The following is a 21471-nucleotide window of genomic DNA, read 5'->3' as shown; positions in this document are numbered from 1 at the left end:
ATCCTGTCCTCTTCCTTATTTGACATATATGTTAGACCGCTAGGGGAGGTGGTCAGATGCTTTGGTGTTTGATGCCTGCAATACACTAACATGCAGCTCTCCATCTTTCTCACATTCAAAAATAATACAGAACGTCAGAATACTCAGCTGTCCTAGAAGAAATAAGCACTAGGATTAAAAGTATCTGGCTCAAACTCAAGATGGGTCAGATGGAGGTTATGCTGATGGGAAAGGGGCAATACTCTGAGGAACATGCTGGAGCTATGACTCCATTCTGTACTGAGGGCAACTGCTGTCCAATTGTCAATGTACTGTGAGGTCTGGGAGCCATCTTGGATTCATTGCTGTTCCTAAATACCTAGCAGCAGCAGTGTCAACAAATGCCCTTTCCCATTTCAGCTGAGAGTCTCCAGGAGACTGTGTCCTTTCCTTTGGAATGTGAACATGGCAGCTGCAAGCCATATTCTTATATCCACCAGACTGGATCTCTGCAACACACTCTGACTGAAATAGACCAAGAAGGCCGCCTATAAGCTCCAGCTGGCTCAACAGGTAAGCTCTTAGGTAAGACAGACTGGCAAGAGCACGTCACACCAGTGCTACAAGTATCAGGCTGGCTCCCTCATCCGTTAATTTGTGCTCCCCTGCTGGCACTATAGCAGCAGTGTACAAAACACTATGGTCTCAGTACTTTGACTTTCTCTGGCACTTTCCATCTTGTCAAAGCACTTTACAAATGTTAATTCTAGCAGCCCCAACCTATGCATTACACCCCTTCTGCAGGTGAGAAAAATGAGGCAAAAGAGATCATAAGCACTTGATGTTCAGAGATATTCAGCACCTACAGTTCAAGTTTAGACAATGAGAACTACAGGTGCTTTGAAAAGCATACCCTACGTAACTTGTCCAAGATTGCAGGGAAGTCTGTGGCAGAGACAGGAACAGAAACCACCCAGATTCCCCATCTGTTGCATTAAACACAAGACCTGCTTTCTCTCTGAAAGATACATATTGCTTTATTCTGTGCTTTTAAGCAAATGATCACACAGCAGTGAACTAATTTAAAAAAATCTGCCTCTAGAGGACACTCCCCACTCGCTCATCATCAGTCTGCTCAAGCTCACTTGAACATGTGTAAAAAGAAAAGGAGGACTTGTGGCACCTTAGAGACTAACCAATTTATTTGAGCATAAGCTTTCGTGAGCTACAGCTCACTTCATCGGATGCATACTGTGGAAAGTGTAGAAGATCTTTTATACACACAAAGCATGAAAAAATACCTCCCCCCACCCCACTCTCCTGCTGGTAATAGCTTATCTAAAGTGATCACTTTTTTTTGCGGATACAGACTAACACGGCTGTTACTCTGAAATTTGAACATGTGTCAAATCCAAGGCCTGAACAGGCTGAGTGTCTTATTTACATAACTGATGGATTGAAAAAAATTTACATACTTTAAAAAATGTTATTTAACAACAACCCACAGAAAATACACTCCATGGAGAGCACGATGAAGGAAACTGGAGGCTGTGAGATCACTACACAGCTTAACCCGTACGAAGTTCAGGCTGGTCTAGAACAAATTTTACACAACAGGGCACCACCTCCTTGGTGTGTGCAGGAAGGGTTGGTTAGCCCTACCTGGCTTGCTCCTGGTTGTTAACCTGATTCTTCTACAACTGCATTTTGTTCTAAATGAATATGCAACACTAAATGTTTTCTGCCTTGTTCATTTAAAGGACATGCATAATTTTATCTCGGCGCTTTCGCTTGGAGTCATGCAGATAATAGATTTGACTTTTTACATTGTGCAACCCCTAAAACGCATAAAAGAAAGGTTACAGTGGCATGCAGATAGAAAAGAATTTAATTAATCCCAAAGTGTGCACTTCATTGGGAAAGTATAGCACACAAGAACCCCGTGTTTACTGAACTAGATTCTTAGGGCCATTATACCTCAACCAATGACAGGATTTTTCTCAGAGTTTCATCCCTAGTGGTCACGCAGGCATTCCCATTAAAAATAAGATCTACACAGGGAACAATGACTAAGAAACACTGAAGATGCTGTTCTCCCCTTGGCAGGAGTAATTGGTGCAATGGCATTTGGAGAAAAATGTCTGACTTCCAGTTCTCTAACTTTTCTTGCTTGTGCACTGACTGCAAAAGCCCACATTTATCAAATGATTATAAATCAATCACTCATCAAGCCCCTTGGTTCTGTGCAATGGACGTTGGGGCAGGAGGGCCAGTAATCCACTTTAGAGAAAGCTACATTATGTCTGTCTGGCTCTCTTAAAAAAAAAAAAAAAAAGACTTGTTCTTCACTTGAGCTAATCAGCTGCCAGTTTATGAAAGAAATATAATTTATTTTATTTTTAGAAATAGAATGGTTGGAAACACGTTATGGGGCAGGTATTAATATATTAAAGTATTGCCACAGATACATATTTTCAAATTAGAATGTTCAGTTACAATATTCCTATTTTATCTGCAGCAAAGATGCTTAAAAAGAAAAGGAGTACTTTTGACTCCTTTTCTTTTTATGGATACAGACTAACACGCCTGCTACTCTGAAGGATGCTTAAATGGTTCATAGCAAATTTGTCAAGCGTAGACATTTGGAGCCAACACCTCAAATACTGAAGTGAAAGACTGCTTTGAGGGACTCCTCAATGTTAATGAGCAATGTCTGTAACTTCCTGGAGGAAGTACTTCCAGACTCCCTTTGTAGTAATAGAAATGATTAGTACAATAGGGATAATTGTCACTTTATTCATCTATAAAGCTCCTGTGTCCATGTCTTCTTAGAATATTTTATGTCACACCAAATATTTCTAAATTGGAGAAAGGCTAACTGCCCCTCATGTGTCTTGGCAGCAACCGTCTTGTATTTGTGATTGAGGATGAAATCTCCAGATACAATGTCTTAAAAATTTGACTGACAAATAATTTATGGAAGATGAAAGAAATCAGGCTGAACATTAAGATCAAAGTATACAAATGAGTCATTCACATTTCTTTATTGAATGCTTGTGAGACACATGGGCTACATATGAGCCTAACATCAAGCACTTTGAACAGTTCCACCTGTGTCTGAGCAAGATAATGCACAACAAATGATAACACACAGATACAAAATACTGAACAAGAGGCAACGAACTGATTCAAGTTTTTTTCCTTTTCGAGTTTCTATCAATCAGATCAGGTCACCTAAGTGCTCAACAACAGACCGCTGCCTAGTGCTGTGTTCTCTCGCTAACTCAAGGAAGATAAGCAGCAGCATGACAAGTCAGTGAAAATAATGTATAGATTTCCTTAATGCTTCCTCTAAAACTGCAAGAACTGAAGACTGAGAAAGTCTTGAGAAAAACGAGGCTTCTGAAAGGCAACTGTCTGTGCAAAGGGTCATGTATAATACTACTAGCTGGAGAAAAGAAGAAACAGTAAAGAGCTGGCAACACAAAAAGCTGAAAGATGCCAGAATAGGTGATTTATACAGAAGCCAAATATGGCTATAGCTGAGTATTCCAAACACTGCTGACGTGACAGCCCATGCCCTGACACTGGAGCTGGCAGAGCCATTGCTGATCATGGCTAGTGGCCATTGGCTGACTGACAGCAATAGCATCAAGTCTTTTTCTTAAATTTCATTTCCTGTGGCAAGAATAGTAAAATTTCTTGAAACTATATGGAGCTAATTAGCAAAAATTATGCTGGATACTGAAAAACCTCCTCCTCCTCCCCCAGATACTACAGGTTGTTCTAGTACTGGAATAGTAGAAGTCCTGCAGGTCAAGACAGATGCCCTGGCAGACTGTGGACTGGAATAGTGGGCACAGGGTGCGTGGGGGGAGAGGGGGGGAAATGGAGGTTAGGACTGAGACAAATCGGCAGAATGGTGTGGTGAAACTATACCACTCTTTGTCTGTCCGGTAATATTGGTGCATCATTTTTATGAGATTTTACAATTTACTTGATTTAGTTTAAAAGGCTCTAAAACTCACAAATGATTTAATGGACTTATACTGCATTATATAAGAATAACTGAAAAATATATATCGAGGCTGCCAATGTATATTCTGAATTTCAGCCTAATATGAACCAGCAAAATTATCAAGTTCCCAAAATAAGGATTTATAATAAGTCTCTTCTGTCACTCAATTTTTATTTTAACTGCAATTGCAATCTCAGCTCTGTTGTTACCAAATGTGGAACTGAACCAACACATAATATAGTCTAACTATGCAGTGAATTATTCAAATTATAATAATTTCATAAATCATTTTAAGAAGAAAATTAATTTTAAATAATAGTATTTTAAACTCAGAATAGTTACATTTGTCATGTGACCTAGATCAACATATATTTTTGCACTAAAATGGTGCAAGTTAACTATCTCCCGTGTATCACAAAGTGCCTTAAACATAACTTTGAAGCACTTCGAGGAGAGGAAAGTGATCAGGAACAGTCAGCATGGATTCAACAAAGGGCAAGTCATGCCTTACTAACCTAATTGCCTTCTATGATGAGATAGCTGGCTCTGTGGATGAGGGGAAAACAGTGGACGTGTTATTTCTTGACTTTAGCAAAGCTTTTGATATGGTCTCCCACAGTATTCTTGCCAGCAAGTTAAAGAAGTATGGGCTGGATGAATGGACACTAAGGTGGATAGAAAGCTGGCTAGATCATCAGGTTCAACAGGTAGTGATCAATGGATCCATGTCTAGTTGGCAGCCGGTATCAAATGGTGTGCCCCAAGGGTCAGTCCTGGGGCCGGTTTTGTTCAATATCTTCATAAATGATCTGGAGGATGGTGTGGATTGCACCCTCAGCAAGTTTGCAGATGACACTAAACTGGGAGGAGTGGTAGATACGCTGGACAGTAGGAATAGGATACAGAGGGACCTAGACAAATTAGAGGATTGGGCCAAAAGAAATGTGATGAGGTTCAACAAGGACAAGTGCACAGTCCTGCACTTAAGATGGAAGAATCCCATGCACTGCTATAGATTAGGGACCAAGTGGCTAGGCAGCAGTTCTGCAGAAAAGGACCTAGGGGTTACAGTGGACGAGAAGCTGGATATGAGTCAACAGTGTGCCCTTGTTGCCAAGAAGCCTAACGGCATTTTGGGCTGTATAATTAGGAGCATTGCCAGCAGATCGAGGGACGTGATCATTCCCCTCTATTCAGCATTGGTGAGGCCTCATCTGGAGTACTGTGTCCAGTTTTGGGCCCCACACTAAAAGAAGGTTGTGGAAAAATTGGAAAGAGCCCAGCAGAGGGCAACAAAAATGATTAGGGGGCTGGAGCACATGACTTATGAGGAGATGCTGAGGGAACTGGGATTATTTAGTCTGCAGAAGAGAAGAATGAGAGGGATTTGATAGCTGATTTCACCTATCTGAAAGGAGGTTCCAAAGAGGATGGGGCTAGGCTGTTCTCAGTGGTGGCAGCTGACAGAACAAGGAGCAATGGTCTCAAGTTACAATGCAGGAGGTCTAGGTTGGATATTAGGAAACATTATTTCACTAGGAGGGTGGTGAAGCACTGGAATGGGTTCCCTAGGAGAGAAGGAACCTCCTTCCTTAGAGGTTTTTAACGCCTGGCTTGACAAAGCCCTGGCTGGGATGATTTAGTTGGGGATTGGTCCTGCTTTGAGCAGGGGTTTGGACTAGATGACCTCCTGCGGTCCCGCTCAACCCTGATATTGTATGATTCTATGATAACAAGAATTACAGGACCTACTCTATGGAGCACCTAATGTGTAGGTAATTTATCAAGTGGAAACAAAATACACTGTGCAATAATGCTCAGATAATACTCCTATGGAGTAGAAGAGTTTTTCTAATCAGAGTGGGGCAATTTGTGCTGTAGCATGGGGTAAAACAGTAAATCCCTGGAGGAATGAATTTGACTCATTTTGAATGTTACATGGAGGGTACGGAGGAGAACACAAATACCCAGTTTTCACCCATTACTACATCATAAAATCCTACGGGCTATAAATGGAACATAAGATCTGCATAACAATTAATATATGTTCCTCACTTCCAAAGCAGAATATGAGGCTGGTTTTATGATAAATTATATGGAGTCTGAAAAAGGCTCCTTGCAACTAAACGCAGTGTTTTAATGTAGCAAGATAGATCTGAGTATATATTCCAGTGTTCATTTTATGGCTGTCAATCCATTCAGCTGAAATGTTCAAGACACTTGATGGGTTTACTGGCTTATACCACACTGCAGCACAAATTGAACTTTCATGGGAAACTACTAAATCAGCAGAGTTTCAGGTGCCAGAGGTCACCAAAAGACCAACAATTCTCTTCCCAGATACCTTGTGTGCATATTGAGCTATTGGATTTTTCAGACTTGCTGGTAACACCAAAGCTGAAGAAATTACCTCTGACATATTCAAAACTTCACTAGCAATCTCTTTCTAGGAGAGAATTGATGCTGAAAGGAGAACTTTGAAGGGACTGTAGACTCCTCTTGTCCCACTTCATGCAATGCACCAGGCCATGCACGGGCTGAAAATAGTTTCACAAAGGTGAAAAGTTACAGCTGGTATTAGCAGCTTAACTATGACAAGTCCACCATTGGTTATCTGGTTTGCAAAGAGGTCTACCAGTAGACTGGACCTTTACTATGTACACATACCAAGCCTTTCACCCCTCAGTCTGTCTCTCTTGCTACCCATCTTTGCCCTGCACTCCTGCTGCCAAGAAGAGATGACACACAGGGTGACAGCAAGCAGATAATTATTGGTTTCAGAGTAACAGCCGTGTTAGTCTGTATTCGCAAAAAGAAAAGGAGTACTTGTGGCACCTTAGAGACTAACCAACTTATTTGAGCATGAGCTTTCGTGAGCTACAGGTGCATCCGATGAAGTGAGCTGTAGCTCACGAAAGCTCATGCTCAAATAAATTGGTTAGTCTCTAAGGTGCCACAAGTACTCCTTTTCTTTTTGCAGATAATTATTACACACCTGGAATATTTTGAAGGAGAACTTTTTTTGCTTTTGACTTTTGTGAGATGAAAATATTTTTTCCATAAGTAAGCATGAAAATATTCCAAGGAGGACTACATGACTAATAAGGATGTTCTTGCTTCCTATCAGTTGTCTCAGCTATTTCTGCTGCCATTGGATGCCCATTATGAAGGCCGTTCCACTATATGATCTTCTGCAGGTGTGATTAAATCTGCTTCTAATTTCCTAATGAACCATCATGCCTCAGTTATAAAGATAATTTCTCAGAATTAAATGGCAAATAAATTATTCCATTGAGCAAAACAAGAGGGTTTACATAAAACATTATTTAAAAAAAGAAAGAAAAGTGTCAGAGACATAAAAATTAATTTTTACTGCTGTTTTCAGGCCAGTTCTAACATTTTATACTGTGCGCAGCAGATACTCATTAGTAAGTCTGATGATGGCACAGTGGAGCAGTGCACTAACCTTTTTTCCTCTGGAGGCTTCCATTGGATACAAGTGAAATGAGTTTGCTGGCCTCATCGCCTAGTTGCCTTTTTGTTCCCATCACAAAATGTCACGATTGTCAGCCTACTGAGAAAAGGGCCAGGCCTGGAATTAGAAGGTGCACTGTCAGAGAGAGGTGTGTGTGTGTGTTGCAGATCAGGAGCGAGGGGCACCAATGTGACCGAGTATGGAACTGAAGAGGGTATTTTTTGAATGAAAAACTAATTCTTCCTCATTTGGGTGTTGGCATCTCAGCTGAAGAGCAGAAGAAATGCAAAAGGAATGGCTACAGTGTATTGAGCTATGCCCACCTGCCTGAGGAGGAAAGGTGACTACAGTGTCTGGCCAGACGGATGGGGCAGATGAATTCTCTAGTGCTCCAAAAGAAGCTCAGTTAATTGTATCTTTTATCTTCCTTACTGCCCCTCATTCCCTCAGGAGCACTGTCATTTCTGGATTTGTCATCCTACCAGTCACACATGAATTCATCTTGTTTTTTCATCACTAAAATGAAAAGGTCCCATAATCTTCCATCTGCAAGACAGAGGAACACAGTGAAAAGAATATTTTACTTAATTTGCTTTTTCAAATTTGAAGACCATCCCTCCCTGAACTGCTGTTTTTTGCTAGTTGTGTCCTCTGCTACACAGGCATTCAGTTGAAATTCTCTGATCAGCCTCCACAATGTTGGTTCCAGGCACTAACCCAATATTTACCAGCATGCAGCTGAAAATGCTGTCAATATCCTCTGAGATCTGCCTGGAAGGATGGAGCAATCAGGGCCTGTGTCTTGCACAAAGAAATGACATGTGACATGCAAATGTCTTTCCTTTTTTTTTTTTTTAGTCCTGAATTTTAAAATCATACTTTATTTCTATGAGACAGAAGCAATAACAGTGCTCCAGAAAACCAGACTTTACTTACAGTTAAGAAAGACACAATGTCATATCACAGATGAACCAAATTAAAAAAAAAAATAGGCCTACAAAGTCTAAATGAAAAATCAATTTGCTCAAAAAGATAATGTGAAAGATTCCCAGGGGGCCTGGCAAATTTTGGAAGAAAAAAAGAGACTATATTTTATGGGAAGAGATTCAATAACCATTCCTTTTCCATAAAGCTAGTGATGGAGGACTGTCACTGCTCCATAGACACACACTGCATATGTCAGGATAATAGTAACAGGAAATCAATAGCATCTTTTATATGTGAAGAGACATTCTCTCCATGGACTCCTAATAGCAGCAACTGGGACCAAAGAAGACCTTTACTAAAATTTGGCAGTCAACATTAATCTTGGTGATAGGACAATGGGTAGAATATAACTCTAGATCTTTGGGTTTTTTGTTTTTTTTTTAAAGAAAGAACTCTTATCAAAGCTTCACCCTTCATTAAAGCCAAAGAGCCCCTAGATAACACTACATTAACAGTGTAACAATGTCTAACCCTGGCACTCTCCCTGAAAGCCCTATCCGCATACACTTCCTCTTTGGTTGATGGCTGTAATCATTAGGAGCTAGAATCTTCATCAGGTGGTAATCTGACATCTTGGACAAGCTCCGCAGAATTTATGGGATCTTCTAGTTTTTCCCTCCATTCATCTGAAATGGAACTTAATATTAGCAAAAATACTGTGTGCAGGGGCTATTTTCCAATGAAGAGTGGGATGTCTAGTTGCTGAAATAATCTGCTAAACAAGGCCTATTTTCAGACTCCAGATCAAATGCTCTTACCATGTATACAAGACCAGAGCAAATGGTTCGTCACAACTGTCCACTAGTTCAGATGAAAGTTGGCTGGAGGAAGGGCAAAAACTTGTTATCTTTGGCTCTTCAGCAGCAGAAAGTGGATAGACTCTGCTGAGAAGCCTCTCTGCACAGTAAGTCAGGTCATTAAGACCACAGACTGGCACATACATGAATGCTTTTTTCTGCTTAAGATAAAAGTGAGCCAAATTATGGATTTTCCAGGCATGGGTGCAGAACCCTAGTGTCTCTGAAAACCCTACACCACCCCTCATCAGCATTCCAACATGCCTTTATTCATGATCACGTAGTAGGATGGCATTGTGCCTGCTCTCAAGTCGGTCCATTTCACCTGGGCTTAGATGCCAAGGACTTTGAGAATGGGGCTGATTGCAGAAAGTTCCTCTTCTGTGACAGTACTGGCCCAACATGATGCCTCTCTAAACAGGAGGGCTCCCTTTATCACCTTTCTCATTCTCACTTGGTTCTATCATTCTGCTCACTTCACCCTGAAAACTGTCCCTGTCCTCATCCACCAAACACTCTTCCTCTTCTTCAGATCTCTTCTTAAAATCAACCACTTCATACCATCCTCCCCCTTTCTTTCTCATCATCAGTAATCCTCTCCTTCTCCTGAATGGCTCTTGTAGGTCATGATGATTTACCTTCATTAGAATTTAATCTCTTTGGGGGCAGGGAAGATGTTTCTTTCTATCTGGTAGAAAGTGTCATAGCAATGTATGGCTCTAGATAAATAACGATGATATCTGTTCTTTATAAGTGGGTCATGCCTAATCCATTGAAACATACTGGCATGTACCAGCATGTAGAAAGAATCTGAAGAGTGAAGGCACTGAAGACATCAATGTCCCATGGCCTTTAGAAAACTGTTGGAGCTGCAGCAGAAAACCAGTAAGGCTACTTATAATATGGAATCAGAAATTAATCTCCTAAACTAGGAAGGCTTGGGAGAGGCAATGTGAGGGGTATGCCATGACTGAGAAGAGTAAGGATCTACTCAGCCAGGAGCTGATTCCAGAGCTGTATTTCACTTGCTATAGCTGATGGCATCACTAACAAATCACATAGAACAGGGAGCTGCTTAAACACTATACCCTGAACTGAAGTCTTGGAAGGTCAGTAGAAAGGAAACATCAAATATCTTCTTTTAAAATATATTCATTTGTAGTTTGCAAGTCTAGCCATTTTTCCTGATAATAATTTCGGCTCTTGAACAGCTTTTTGTATTCATTTATTTAGAAAGCATCTGAATTCACCCCTTAAGCCATCAAGATCTGTGTTCATGCATATAAAAAACGAAGGAAAAGTGTAAATAGATCTGACCCAAGATGGGATGGCCTTCAGAATTTCCCATGAGATATCTGTCAATCTGTTGAATGCAAAACAATTTCCTGCAGTGGAAAGGGTCAGCTGTGTAATTAGTGACAGTGTCTTTTAGCAACATGTTGGAAAGATCTGAGAGAGAGAGAGAGAGAGAGAACTCTCAGTAACTTTCTGTCACTAACATCCCTAAGGATCATGTGATTCCCCAGCCACGTTAGAAAAAAAAGCATGACTGTTACTATCAGTACAGGACAAAACTCTCTGGGAAATAGGGTGCTGCAATGGCAATTCAAAACCTCAGAACTTTAGTCACTATTTTTGTGTTTTAGCACAGACCAAGTCACTCTAAAATCATATGGAAAAAATGAATCTAGTAGGTGTGCTGAGTCAGGAGACGTGTATTGCTAAATAGTTGGATGACTCCTCTGTAGTGAGGGGAAATGAATTAATTCTTACTGGATTTCCCTGAAAATGTGCCTTCATGGAAAGCTTGCTCTGAATTGAGGAACTTATTTGATTTCAGAGGGGCTTGTCTACACTACCTGCCGGATTGGCAGGCAGTGATCAATCCAGTGGGGGTCAATTTATCGTGTCTAATATAGACACGATAAATTGACTGCTGAGCGCTCTCCTGTTGACTCTGGTACTCCACCAGAACAAGGAGCGCAAGCAGAGTTGAGGGGAGAGCGTCAGCGGTGAAGACACCGCGGTAAGTAGATCTAAGTATATCAACTTCAGCTACGCTATTCACATAGCTGAAGTTGCGTATCTCAGATCGACCCCGCGTGGTAGTGTAGATTCCTTCGTCAACTGCATTGGGACCAGAAGAGTTGACTTAAGACTGAACATACCTTTTAATTGTTTTCAAGTAAGGCTTCCATGATGGTACGTCCAAAACAAAGTGGCTGAACTTTGGTGTCGGAAACCATGGCTTCATCTTCACATGAAATCATACTTTTATTAAGTTTTCTTTTAGCACCTGTCTATCTTACAGGGCACAGCTCTCATTCTAACATAACATACAGAAATCAAGGGACTAGTTACAGGGCACTATGCAGCCTAAAGGGAAGAAAAGCCCCTATTTTGCTTCATGGTATCCTTGTCAAAGCAACAACACATAGAGAAAACAAAATCTTCCTGTCATTAAGTTTTATAGCAAGTCACAATTTGGTGTAGAGCCCAGGGAGTTGTTCTGTTTGAATTTCATAGGCCACTATACATTGTGACATGAATTTTTCTGTCCAGTTCAATATTTTGATGGGACTGCATGGGTGCCCTCTGGTGGTTAATTTGCCACCCAAACAGTCGGTTTGTTGTTTTGGAGACCAAACACTGTGCATGCAGATTTCTGCTCTCAGCTTTCTAATGTAAATCCAGTGTAATTGTTGATTTGAATAGAATTACTCTGGATTTTCCCTGCTGCAACTAAGAACAGGATTTGGCCCTCAAATAACTCACCCATTCCTAACTTTTCTGTTGCTGTGGATCTCACTTTCCTTTATATTGCAATTATTCTTTTCTGCACCTTGGTATTCTGTACTGATTGATCAAAGACTTTGACTAGTAATATTATTTCATCAGTACACCAAGATCTCTCTCAAACAATTCTTGTAAATCACACATCAGCAGTAGTTTTTGTGAAATAGAGCTTACTTTTGTTTAGAAAAGTCCTTTCAGACTCATCATGTAGTTAACCTAATGGAGAAACAATTGTCCTCTCATCAATGCATACAGCCAACTGTATCAAGAGTGATGCTGACAAGCGACACTAAACATTCCCTTTATCTTGCATGTATCAAAGAGCCCTCTGGTGCTGCTATCTATCCAGGTATGTATACAGCTCCCCTCACCTTCGAATGTGAGAGCCATATGGGACAGAGGTAGGACTGGGTAATTTTCCTCTTTTCATTCTAACCTAATTTTCCAACATGTTCTGTGTCTAGGGAGCTAAAGACAGTCAGATAACGTTGTCAGGCCACCTATAACACAGATCATGCATAGGACAACTATGGCTGTTCTTCCTCCTTTTCTTCTCTCATCTAAAAACTACTGATTTCTAAGAGCTGTGGACCGAGCACCCAAATGAGTTGTGCTCTGCTGGCTTTCACCCCTCCTGGTTTTCACTCTGCTCTCTTTTGCTTCTTACGTCATATCCACTATCTGCATGTTTTTCTACCTGCTGGCATTTTTGGTTACTTTGCTGGTAGACAATGATAACAGGAAACAACTACCTCAACTGAGAAGTGACCAGAAGGGGTAAATACACAGAGTTCAAACACTTTTTTAAAACAAAATACCACATCAAAAAATAAATGAGTGAAGTTGTCATCTCAGGAAAATGCACAGTTTAAAACTACCTTCGAAATTGTGTTATTTTTGTCTTGCTGCATATTTTAGTGGGACAAAATAAGCTGCTGAGTAAAACCGCCATTGGGACTTGCTCCCTAATCCAACAGGGAGAGAGGTGGATTCCTTCCCATAGGCATATTTGGTTCTATAGCAAAATGAAACCCAACCTCTCTCTTTCTCTTCAGGTTTTTATACTGCAGTCCTCAGCATGATATCTGAACACCTGCTGTTACAGGTGAGCATCTCTCTATTGCTCTAAAGAGGAGATTACCGAGTGACTTAAATGCACCTACACCCTTAAGTTAGAGACACATGTAATAGTAATAGACTGGCATTGGGCCTTTTGACCACTATACATATTTGAAGCTAATGATTTTGAATCACTCTTAAGCAGTTTTTGTAGCCACCCTGTAGTTAGTTTGTTTTTATGTCAGTAAACAACAGGGAGGCAGGTGGAATGGAGACTGAGATACTAATGCTGCAGATTTCCTGGAAGCTTAGAGATTTCCCTGTGAAGATGATTTTTAAATGACCATATTCAGCGAAGTTTTCTGCCCTGTCTCACGGAGTCAGCCTGCTATCCAAGTGTGCAGAAGAAGGGAGAGCAGTCAGAAACTGATAAAAATAGCACTAAATCCCTGTCTTGACTCAAAGACAAGAGAATAATAAAAAGATTATAGGTAATTTCTCTTTATGAATTATAGAGAAGGGCTTAGATTCAGCAGTGACACACAAGAGCCTGGACAGATTGCTCAGCTGCCTCTCCCAGTAATGTCACTATCATTCAAAGGGAAACAAATGACCTCCAGGATAAACTGAGTATACCACAGCAGGGCTGTGAAGCTGTTAAACACAGGGGCAGTTTCCTAAATACCCAGACAGTTTCTATTCTATGAGAGCAAACGGTCTGTGTCATTTTGAATGTGAACAATAAGAATACATTTACTTGTAACTTCTGTTTAAAGATAAGAGTGTGATAATAGATTTCAGACTTTGCTTTACTGCTGTCATATCATTTTCTTTCTGACTATACCTCAATGGGGAGAATACAGCAAATCCGTAGGGCAAGGAACTGAAATATGAAGCTGAGCTTTTGTCAGATGTTCTGCTGTGAGGGTTTTTCTGTGTGCTACAAAACTATATTTCCATTATTTCTCCCATTATATAATTGGCTTCTTCAAAAGGAGAGAAACAAAGTCCATCTCCTCAAGATGGAAGTGTATAATAAACACATCTCAGCCCTGGACTAAGTTTATGACTGGCCTTCTATTTATCCAATCACATTCCAAACTGCTCCAGAGCTAAACAACCTATAAAGGATAAAGGGAGGACTGACACTCCAGGAACATTTATCCTGTCTGGAAGTTGCCTGAGTGGTGCCCTTGTTGAAGCACAATCTGAGGTTCATCAAAAGATTTTGCCATCCTCTCATCATGCTGCTTCTTAGTGAGTTCCTGAGTCAGGTCTGATGGTATCTAGGGGTTAGGATTCGGCGCTCTCGCCGCCGCAGCCCGAGTTTGTTTCCCAGTCAGGGAACATGATTGTGGGGGGATAGCTCAGTGGTTTGAACATTGGCCTGCTAAACCCAGGGTTGTGAGCTCAATCCTTGAGGGGGCCATTTAGGGATCTGGGGCAAAAACTGGGGATTGGTCCTGCTTTGAGCAGGGGGTTGGACTAGTCCCTTCCAACCCTGATATTCTATGATTCTATCTGGCACGTGACATGGACGAGAGAGCAAAGATGGAGCATAAAGCATTTTCAATGTAGAACCAGCTTGACAGTGGGCAAAGTATTTATTATACTTCAGGGAACCCCAGTCTAAAAATCTGCAAGGGTACAAAAAGGCTCCAGGTACAATAGGGCTAACTGCACTTACCTCCAAGAAGAAGAATGAAAGGAGAGCAGTTAAGTCATGGTAAATATTAGATTTCTCAAGGCAGAACACAACTGCATGCTTCTGTGTCCACAGTCAGCAATAGTCTGGAGTTAATATATTAAGAATCAGTATGTATATAAAATCTTGCACGTTTCATTTTGCAGATGCTTTACAGACATTTGCTAATTACACCTCACAATATCACTGTGAGCTGGATAAGTATCATTATCCCCATTCTGCACTTAGAGAAGTGAAGTAACTTGCTAAAGGTCAGAGGAGTCAGTGTCAAAGGCAAGGTTAGAACTTGGAACGAGATTTTTGGTGTGCTACTAACTAGGATATGTCTCTAATAAAAAGCACTAGCATCTGTTTTAAAAACATGGATCCTGGTTCAAAGTCTACATCTAATTGCTTACATACACCCAAATTATCCTGTCCCAGCATGAAATGCGTGAATATTTGAGTTCTTGTCCTTACTTTGGTTGTTCCAAAATCCTATAAGGGACTATAATCTACCTTGGACATCACATAAACCAAAAGACTTGAGATCTGCTTCAAGGAGGGCAAAGATGACTTTCCACACTTTCTCTTAAGAAGGACTGAAGTGAAAAGAAATTGATTTCTCCAACCTGCAAGGAAGTGGCTAGAGTTTTCCAGCAGGTGTAGTACAGAAGTGGGGAACAGCAATGGATGTTTGCTGAAGGTTTCTGGGAAACAACATTATAGCAAAATTAGAGACGGTGGGAGAAGTATTAACCAGGTGACCACATCGCTCCAAACTTCTTAACCAGCTTTTCCAGACTCCCTTTTGCAATTGTGTAATTTCCAGATATGTACATACTTTACATTATATAACAGATGCATTTTAATAATGTTACAAAGGAAGGGCACCCAATTTAAATTAATCAGATTTTGCAATAAAAGTGTGAGGCGTACATATACATGACAATTACCCTTCCAAATACAGGACTGTAGGTGTGTAACCCTAGCCAAAGCAATTAAGTGAGGAAACAAACAGCGGATGGTGCCTCATCCTCTAGGAAAAGGTGTTTATGAAATACCAGGGCCGTGCTGAAAACTCCGATGGGAAGGACCTTCTGCCACCTGTGGAGGAGAAACCCAGCAAAAGTCCTCAGGCTTGGAGGAAGGAGCCGGGCACCCGCAGCAAGGCAGAGCCCAGTAACCCGACCCGGGGAGGAATGACCAGGCTCGGCCTGGTGGGGGTCACGGATTCTCCATTTACCTCTCGGGGGAGCAGGGGACACAGCCGCTCGTCCTGCCCTCGGGGGCTGCGCCCTGCGGACAGACAGGATGAAAGCAGGGCCCGGGGGGGGGGGGGGAGGGCGGAGTCCCGGGGGGGCAGAAGAGTCCGGGGGGGCAGAGGGGTCCAGGGGGCAGGGCCCGGGGGGGGGAGGGCGGAGTCCCGGGGGGCAGAGGAGTCCGGGGGGGCAGAGGGGTCCAGGGGGCAGGGCCCGGGGGGGGGAGGGCGGAGTCCCGGGGGGGGCAGAGGAGTCCGGGGGGGCAGAGGAGTCCAGGGGGCAGGGCCCGGGGGGGGGAGGGCGGAGTCCCGGGGGGGGCAGAGGAGTCCGGGGGGGCAGAGGGGTCCAGGGGGCAGGGCCCGGGGGGGGGAGGGCGGAGTCCCGGGGGGCAGAGGAGTCCGGGGGGGCAGAGGGGTCCAGGGGGCAGGGCCCGGGGGGGGGAGGGCAGAGTCCGGGGGGGCAGAGGGGTCCAGGGGGCAGGGCCCGGGGGGGGAGGGCGGAGTCCCGGGGGGCAGAGGAGTCCGGGGGGGCAGAGGGGTCCAGGGGGCAGGGCCCGGGGGGGGGAGGGCGGAGTCCCGGGGGGGCAGAAGAGTCCGGGGGGGCAGAGGGGTCCAGGGGGCAGGGCCCGGGGGGGGGAGGGCGGAGTCCCGGGGGGCAGAGGAGTCCGGGGGGGCAGAGGGGTCCAGGGGGCAGGGCCCGGGGGGGGGAGGGCAGAGTCCGGGGGGGCAGAGGGGTCCAGGAGGCAGGGCCCGGGGGGGGAGGGCGGAGTCCCGGGGGGCAGAGGAGTCCGGGGGGGCAGAGGGGTCCAGGGGGCAGGGCCCGGGGGGGGGAGGGCGGAGTCCCGGGGGGCAGAGGAGTCCGGGGGGGCAGAGGGGTCCAGGGGGCAGGGCCCGGGGGGGGGAGGGCAGAGTCCGGGGGGGCAGAGGAGTCCGGGGGGGCAGAGGGGTCCAGGGGGCAGGGCCCGGGGGGGGAGGGCAGAGTCCGGGGGGGCAGAGGGGTCCAGGGGGCAGGGCCCGGGGGGGGGAGGGCGGAGTCCCGGGGGGCAGAGGAGTCCGGGGGGGCAGAGGGGTCCAGGGGGCAGGGCCCGGGGGGGGGAGGGCGGAGTCCCGGGGGGCAGAGGAGTCCGGGGGGGCAGAGGGGTCCAGGGGGCAGGGCCCGGGGGGGGAAGGGCGGGGTCCCGGGGGGGGGCAGAGGGGTCCAGGGGGCGGGGTCCGGGGAGGGGCCAGGGCGGGCCCGCTCAGCTGGGAGAGGGGTGGAGTCCCCGGGGGGCAGAAGGGTCCGGGAGGCCCAAAGAGGCGGGGCCCGGGGAGGGGGAAGGGCGGGGTCCCGGGGGGGCAGAGGGGTCCAGGGGGTGGGGCCAGTCCCTGGGGCACGGACCTCACGGGCGGGGTCACGGGGCTCAGGCGATGCGGCCCCGCCCCCTTCCCAGCCTCTTCCCGCCCAACTCAGACTTGCGAGCCGACGTAACGGAGCGCATGCGCACTAGAGGACAGCCCATTCGCTCCTTTCACCCGCGCGCCGTCTTCTTGACATCTGCCCCACGTGATCTCTGCCGCCCGCCGGCAGCTGTGCTCCCCGCCGCTCGGTGCGTGATACGCATGCGCACTGCCTCCCGATGCCCCTCCGCTCCGCCGGGGGCGCTGTGGCGGTGGCGCGACCTCCTCTGCCGGCTCTCTTCCGCCCCTAGTCCCGCCCCGGCGCGGGGTGAGAGGTCGGCAAGATGGCGGCGGCCTTGGGGGAGGAGGTGCCGGAGAACGAGGATTATTACTCGCTGCTGAACGTGCGGCGGGAGGTGAGGGCGGCGGGCCGCAGCGCTGGTGGGGGGCGCCGGGCCGAGGCCGGGCCTATGACCCCGGTGCCCGGGCGGCCCCCGCCTCTCCGACGGCTCTTGCGGGCCCGCCAGCGGGGCGGCGGAGGTCGTGCCTGCCCCGGCCCCAGGCTCCCCCCGGGGCGTCTGCTGGCGCGGGCGAGGGGAGAAGGAGCGGGGGCGGGACGCGGGAGCCGCCCTTCTCTCGCGCGCCGGCCGGGGCAGGCCGGGGCCTGGAGCGAGCGCCCGGCTCGACCCGCCCCCCGCTCGGGCCAGCCTTTCCCGGGCGGGCGGGACCAGCGAGCCCGGGCGCCTGGCGAGCGCCGGCCAGAGGCCGCCCCGACCAACCCGAGAGCGGGCAGCGCAGTCAGGCCCCCGGTGTTGAGTCCGGCGTGGGAAGGGACGGAGACTCCCCCGCCCTGGGGAAGCTGTTCCGGGGTTAACGCGCCTCCCGGGTCTCGCCCGGCCGAGTTTGTCCTGGGCATGGCTGCGCGGGAAACCGCAGAGCGCGGCGGGGGAGGCCCGGTAACCCGCCCCCAGGCGGGGAGCAGCTCCCAGCGCTCAGGGCCTGTCTACACTGGCGCTGTAAAGCGACTTTCTGCACTCAGGGCGGTGGTTTTCCACACCCCGCGCCAGCAGGTTAGAGCGTTATAAAATGTCCACAGGATGCATCCGATGAAGTGAGCTGTAGCTCACGAAAGCTTATGCTCAAATAAATTGGTTAGTCTCTAAGGTGCCACAAGTCCTCCTTTTCTTTTTTGCGAATACAGACTAACACGGCTGTTACTCTGAAACCTATAAAATGTAAGTGTAGCCAAGCCCTAGCTTCAGCTTTCAGCCATTGGTCCCGTTGTACCTTTCTCGGCTAGATTGAAGAGCTCCTTATTAAATATTTGTTCCCCGTGTACTGATTTACAGATTAATCAAATCACTCCTTTACCTTCTCTTTGTTAAGCTAAGTCAATGGTTCTCAACTTTTCCAGGTTACTGTACCCCTGTCAGGAGTCTGAGTTATCTTGTGTACCCCCTGTTTCACCCCACTTAAAAAAACTACTTGCTTACAAAACCAGACATAAAAGTGCAAAAGTGTCACAGCACATTGTTACTGAAAAACTGCTTGCTTTCTCATTTTTATCATATAGTTATAAAATAAATCAATTGAAATATAAATCTTGTACTTTTCAGTGTATAGTATATACAGTAATATAAACAAGTCATTGTCTGTTTGAAATTTTAATTTGTACTGAGTTCTCTAGTGCTTTTTTATGTATCTTGTTGTAAAACTAGGTGAATATCTAGATACACTGATGTACGTTCCCCCCTAGCAGACCTCTGCGTACCCCTGGTTGAGAACCACTGGGTTAAATAGATGGAGCTCCTTGAATCTATCACATATGCATGTCTTCTAATCCTTTAATCATTCTGGTGGCTATTCTCTGAACCCTCTCCAGTTTATCAACATCTTTCTTGAATTGTGAGCATCAGAATTGGACACAGTAGTCTAGCTGTGGCTGCACCTGTTCCCAGTACAGAGGTAAAATAATCTCTTCTCCTATTCTAGATTCCTCTGTTTATGCATCCCATGATTGCATTAGCTCTTTGGCCATAGAGTCGCATTGGGAGCTCATGTTCAGCTCATCCACCATGACCCCCAAATCTTTTTCAGTGTCACTGCTTTCCAGGATAGAGTCCCCCATTCTCTAAGTATGCTCTACATTCTTTGCTCCCAGGTGTATATATTTACATTAAACCATTAAAATGCATATTTCCCTGCGTCCAGCTTACCACTCGTTGCACCCAGTTTATCAAGGGATCTAGATCACTCTGAATCAGTGACCTGTCCATTTACCCTTCCCCCAATTTTTGGGATCTGCAAACTTTATCAGGAATGATTTTATATTGTCTTCCAGGTCATTGAAAAAAGAGGTTACGTAGCATAGGGTCAAGAACCGATCCCTGTGGGACTTCACTGGAAACAGACCCACTCAGTGATGATTCCCTGTTTACAAGTTATATTTTGAGACCTATCAGTTAACCAGTTTTTAGTACGTTTAATGAGTGTCATGTTAATTTTATACTGTTCTAGTTTTTTAATCAAAATGTGCAGTGTCAAGTCAAACACCTTACAGAATTCTATTGCATCAACACTATTACTTTTATCGATCAAACTTGTAATTTCATTAAAAAAAGATATCAAGTTAGTTTGACAGGATCTGTTTTCCATAAAGCCATTGTTGATTTGCATTAATTTCATTACTCTCCTTTAATTATTTATTAATCAAGTCCTTCATCTGCCATTCCATTGCCTGGTATCAGTGTCAGGCTGCCAGGCTTTTAATTCCCGGGTCATCCCTTTTACCATTTTTAAAAATTGGCACGACATTAGCTTTCTCTCAGTCTTCTGGAACTTCCCTAGTGCTACAAGACTTATTGAAAAACAACATTGATGGTCCAGCAAGCTCCTCAGCCAAGTCTTGTAAAATTCTTGGAGGCAAGTTATTTCAGTGTGCTGATTTAATGATGTCTAACCTTAGTAACTGCGGGTTAACATTCTCTAGAGCAGTGGTCACCAACCTGTCGATCCTGGGGACTCTCCCGGTCGATCGCGATCTCCGGCTGCGGCAGCGTAGCGGGCTGCCACTAAGGCAGGCTCCCTGCCTGCCATGGCCCCACGCCACTCACAGAAGCGGACAGCATGTCCCCGCAGCCCTGGGGTCTCCATGTGCTGCTAATGCCTGCAGGCACTGCCCCCGCAGCTCCCATTGGCCGGGAATGGGGGACTCTGACCAAATGGGAGCTTTGGGGGCGGTGCCTGCAGAGAGGGGCAGTGCGCAGAGCCACGTGCCCTCCCCCACAGGGGTGCATTGGCCCCTTCCACGAGTGGCGTGGGGCCGCGGCAGGCAGGGTGTCTGCCTTAGACTCGCTGCGCCACCGACAGGGAGCTGCCTGAGGTAAGTGCTGCCCGCTGGGAGGCCACACTCCAACACTGAGCCCCCTCCCAGAGCCAGCACCCCATACCCCCTCCTGTACCCCAAACTCTATCCTGTACCCCAAGACCCTGCCCCAGCCCTGAGCCCCCTCCCAGAAACAGCACCCTGTATCCCCTCCTGCACCCCAAGCCCCTGCCCCAGCCCTGACCCCCCTCCCAGAGCCAGCACGCCCTCCTGTACCCCAACACTCTCCCCAGCCCAGAGCCCTCTTCTGCCCCCAAACACCCTCCCAGAGCTTGCACCTCTCACCTCCTCCTGCACACCATCCCCCTGCCCCAGGCTTAGCCCAGAGCCCCCTTCCACACTGCGAATCCCTCGGCCCCAGCCCAGAGCCCGCACCCCCTCCCGAGCCCCAGCCTGGTGAAAGTGAGTGAGGGTGGGGGAGAGTGAACAAGGGGGGCGGGATGGAGGGGGGGCTTTGGGGAAGGCAGAGCCTCGGGGAACAGGTGGGGTAGATCCGGGGTTGCGCTTAAATTCAAAAAGTGACGTGGGGCATAAAAAGGTTGGAGACTGCTGCTCTAGAGTTATGGAATATGAAGAGTGTTATCACCATCTGATGAGACTGCATCATTTCTTTTTTTAATACAGAACAGAAATATTTAGTTAACACTTTTGCC

At 46.1% G+C, this 21471-nt stretch overlaps 1 protein-coding gene and 1 long non-coding RNA gene across 2 annotated transcripts in view; one reads left to right on the top strand and one right to left on the bottom strand.

Moving 5' to 3' along the window:
- LOC142000860 (uncharacterized) overlaps nucleotides 1-14903 on the bottom strand; it is a 29338-nt gene extending 14435 nt beyond the window's left edge. The window contains exons 1-3 of the long non-coding RNA XR_012642337.1: nucleotides 14799-14903; nucleotides 7796-8018; nucleotides 7464-7589 (exon numbers count right to left, since the gene is read on the bottom strand). This is a non-coding gene — a long non-coding RNA (uncharacterized LOC142000860). The remainder of the gene's footprint in view (nucleotides 1-7463; nucleotides 7590-7795; nucleotides 8019-14798) is intronic.
- Nucleotides 14904-17714: 2811 nt separating this feature from the next.
- The window catches only part of DNAJC11 (DnaJ heat shock protein family (Hsp40) member C11), a 72434-nt gene continuing 68677 nt past the window's right edge, over nucleotides 17715-21471 (top strand). Inside the window, exon 1 of the mRNA XM_074975075.1 lies at nucleotides 17715-17849. Within this exon, the coding sequence (XP_074831176.1) occupies nucleotides 17778-17849 (72 nt within the window). The 5' untranslated portion in view covers nucleotides 17715-17777. The remainder of the gene's footprint in view (nucleotides 17850-21471) is intronic.

This window comes from Natator depressus, chromosome 18, assembly GCF_965152275.1.
Source record: "Natator depressus isolate rNatDep1 chromosome 18, rNatDep2.hap1, whole genome shotgun sequence".
Classification (NCBI taxonomy): domain Eukaryota; kingdom Metazoa; phylum Chordata; order Testudines; family Cheloniidae; genus Natator; species Natator depressus.
Note: the sequence above shows the minus strand (reverse complement) of the source record. Positions and strands in the feature narration are given on the sequence as shown.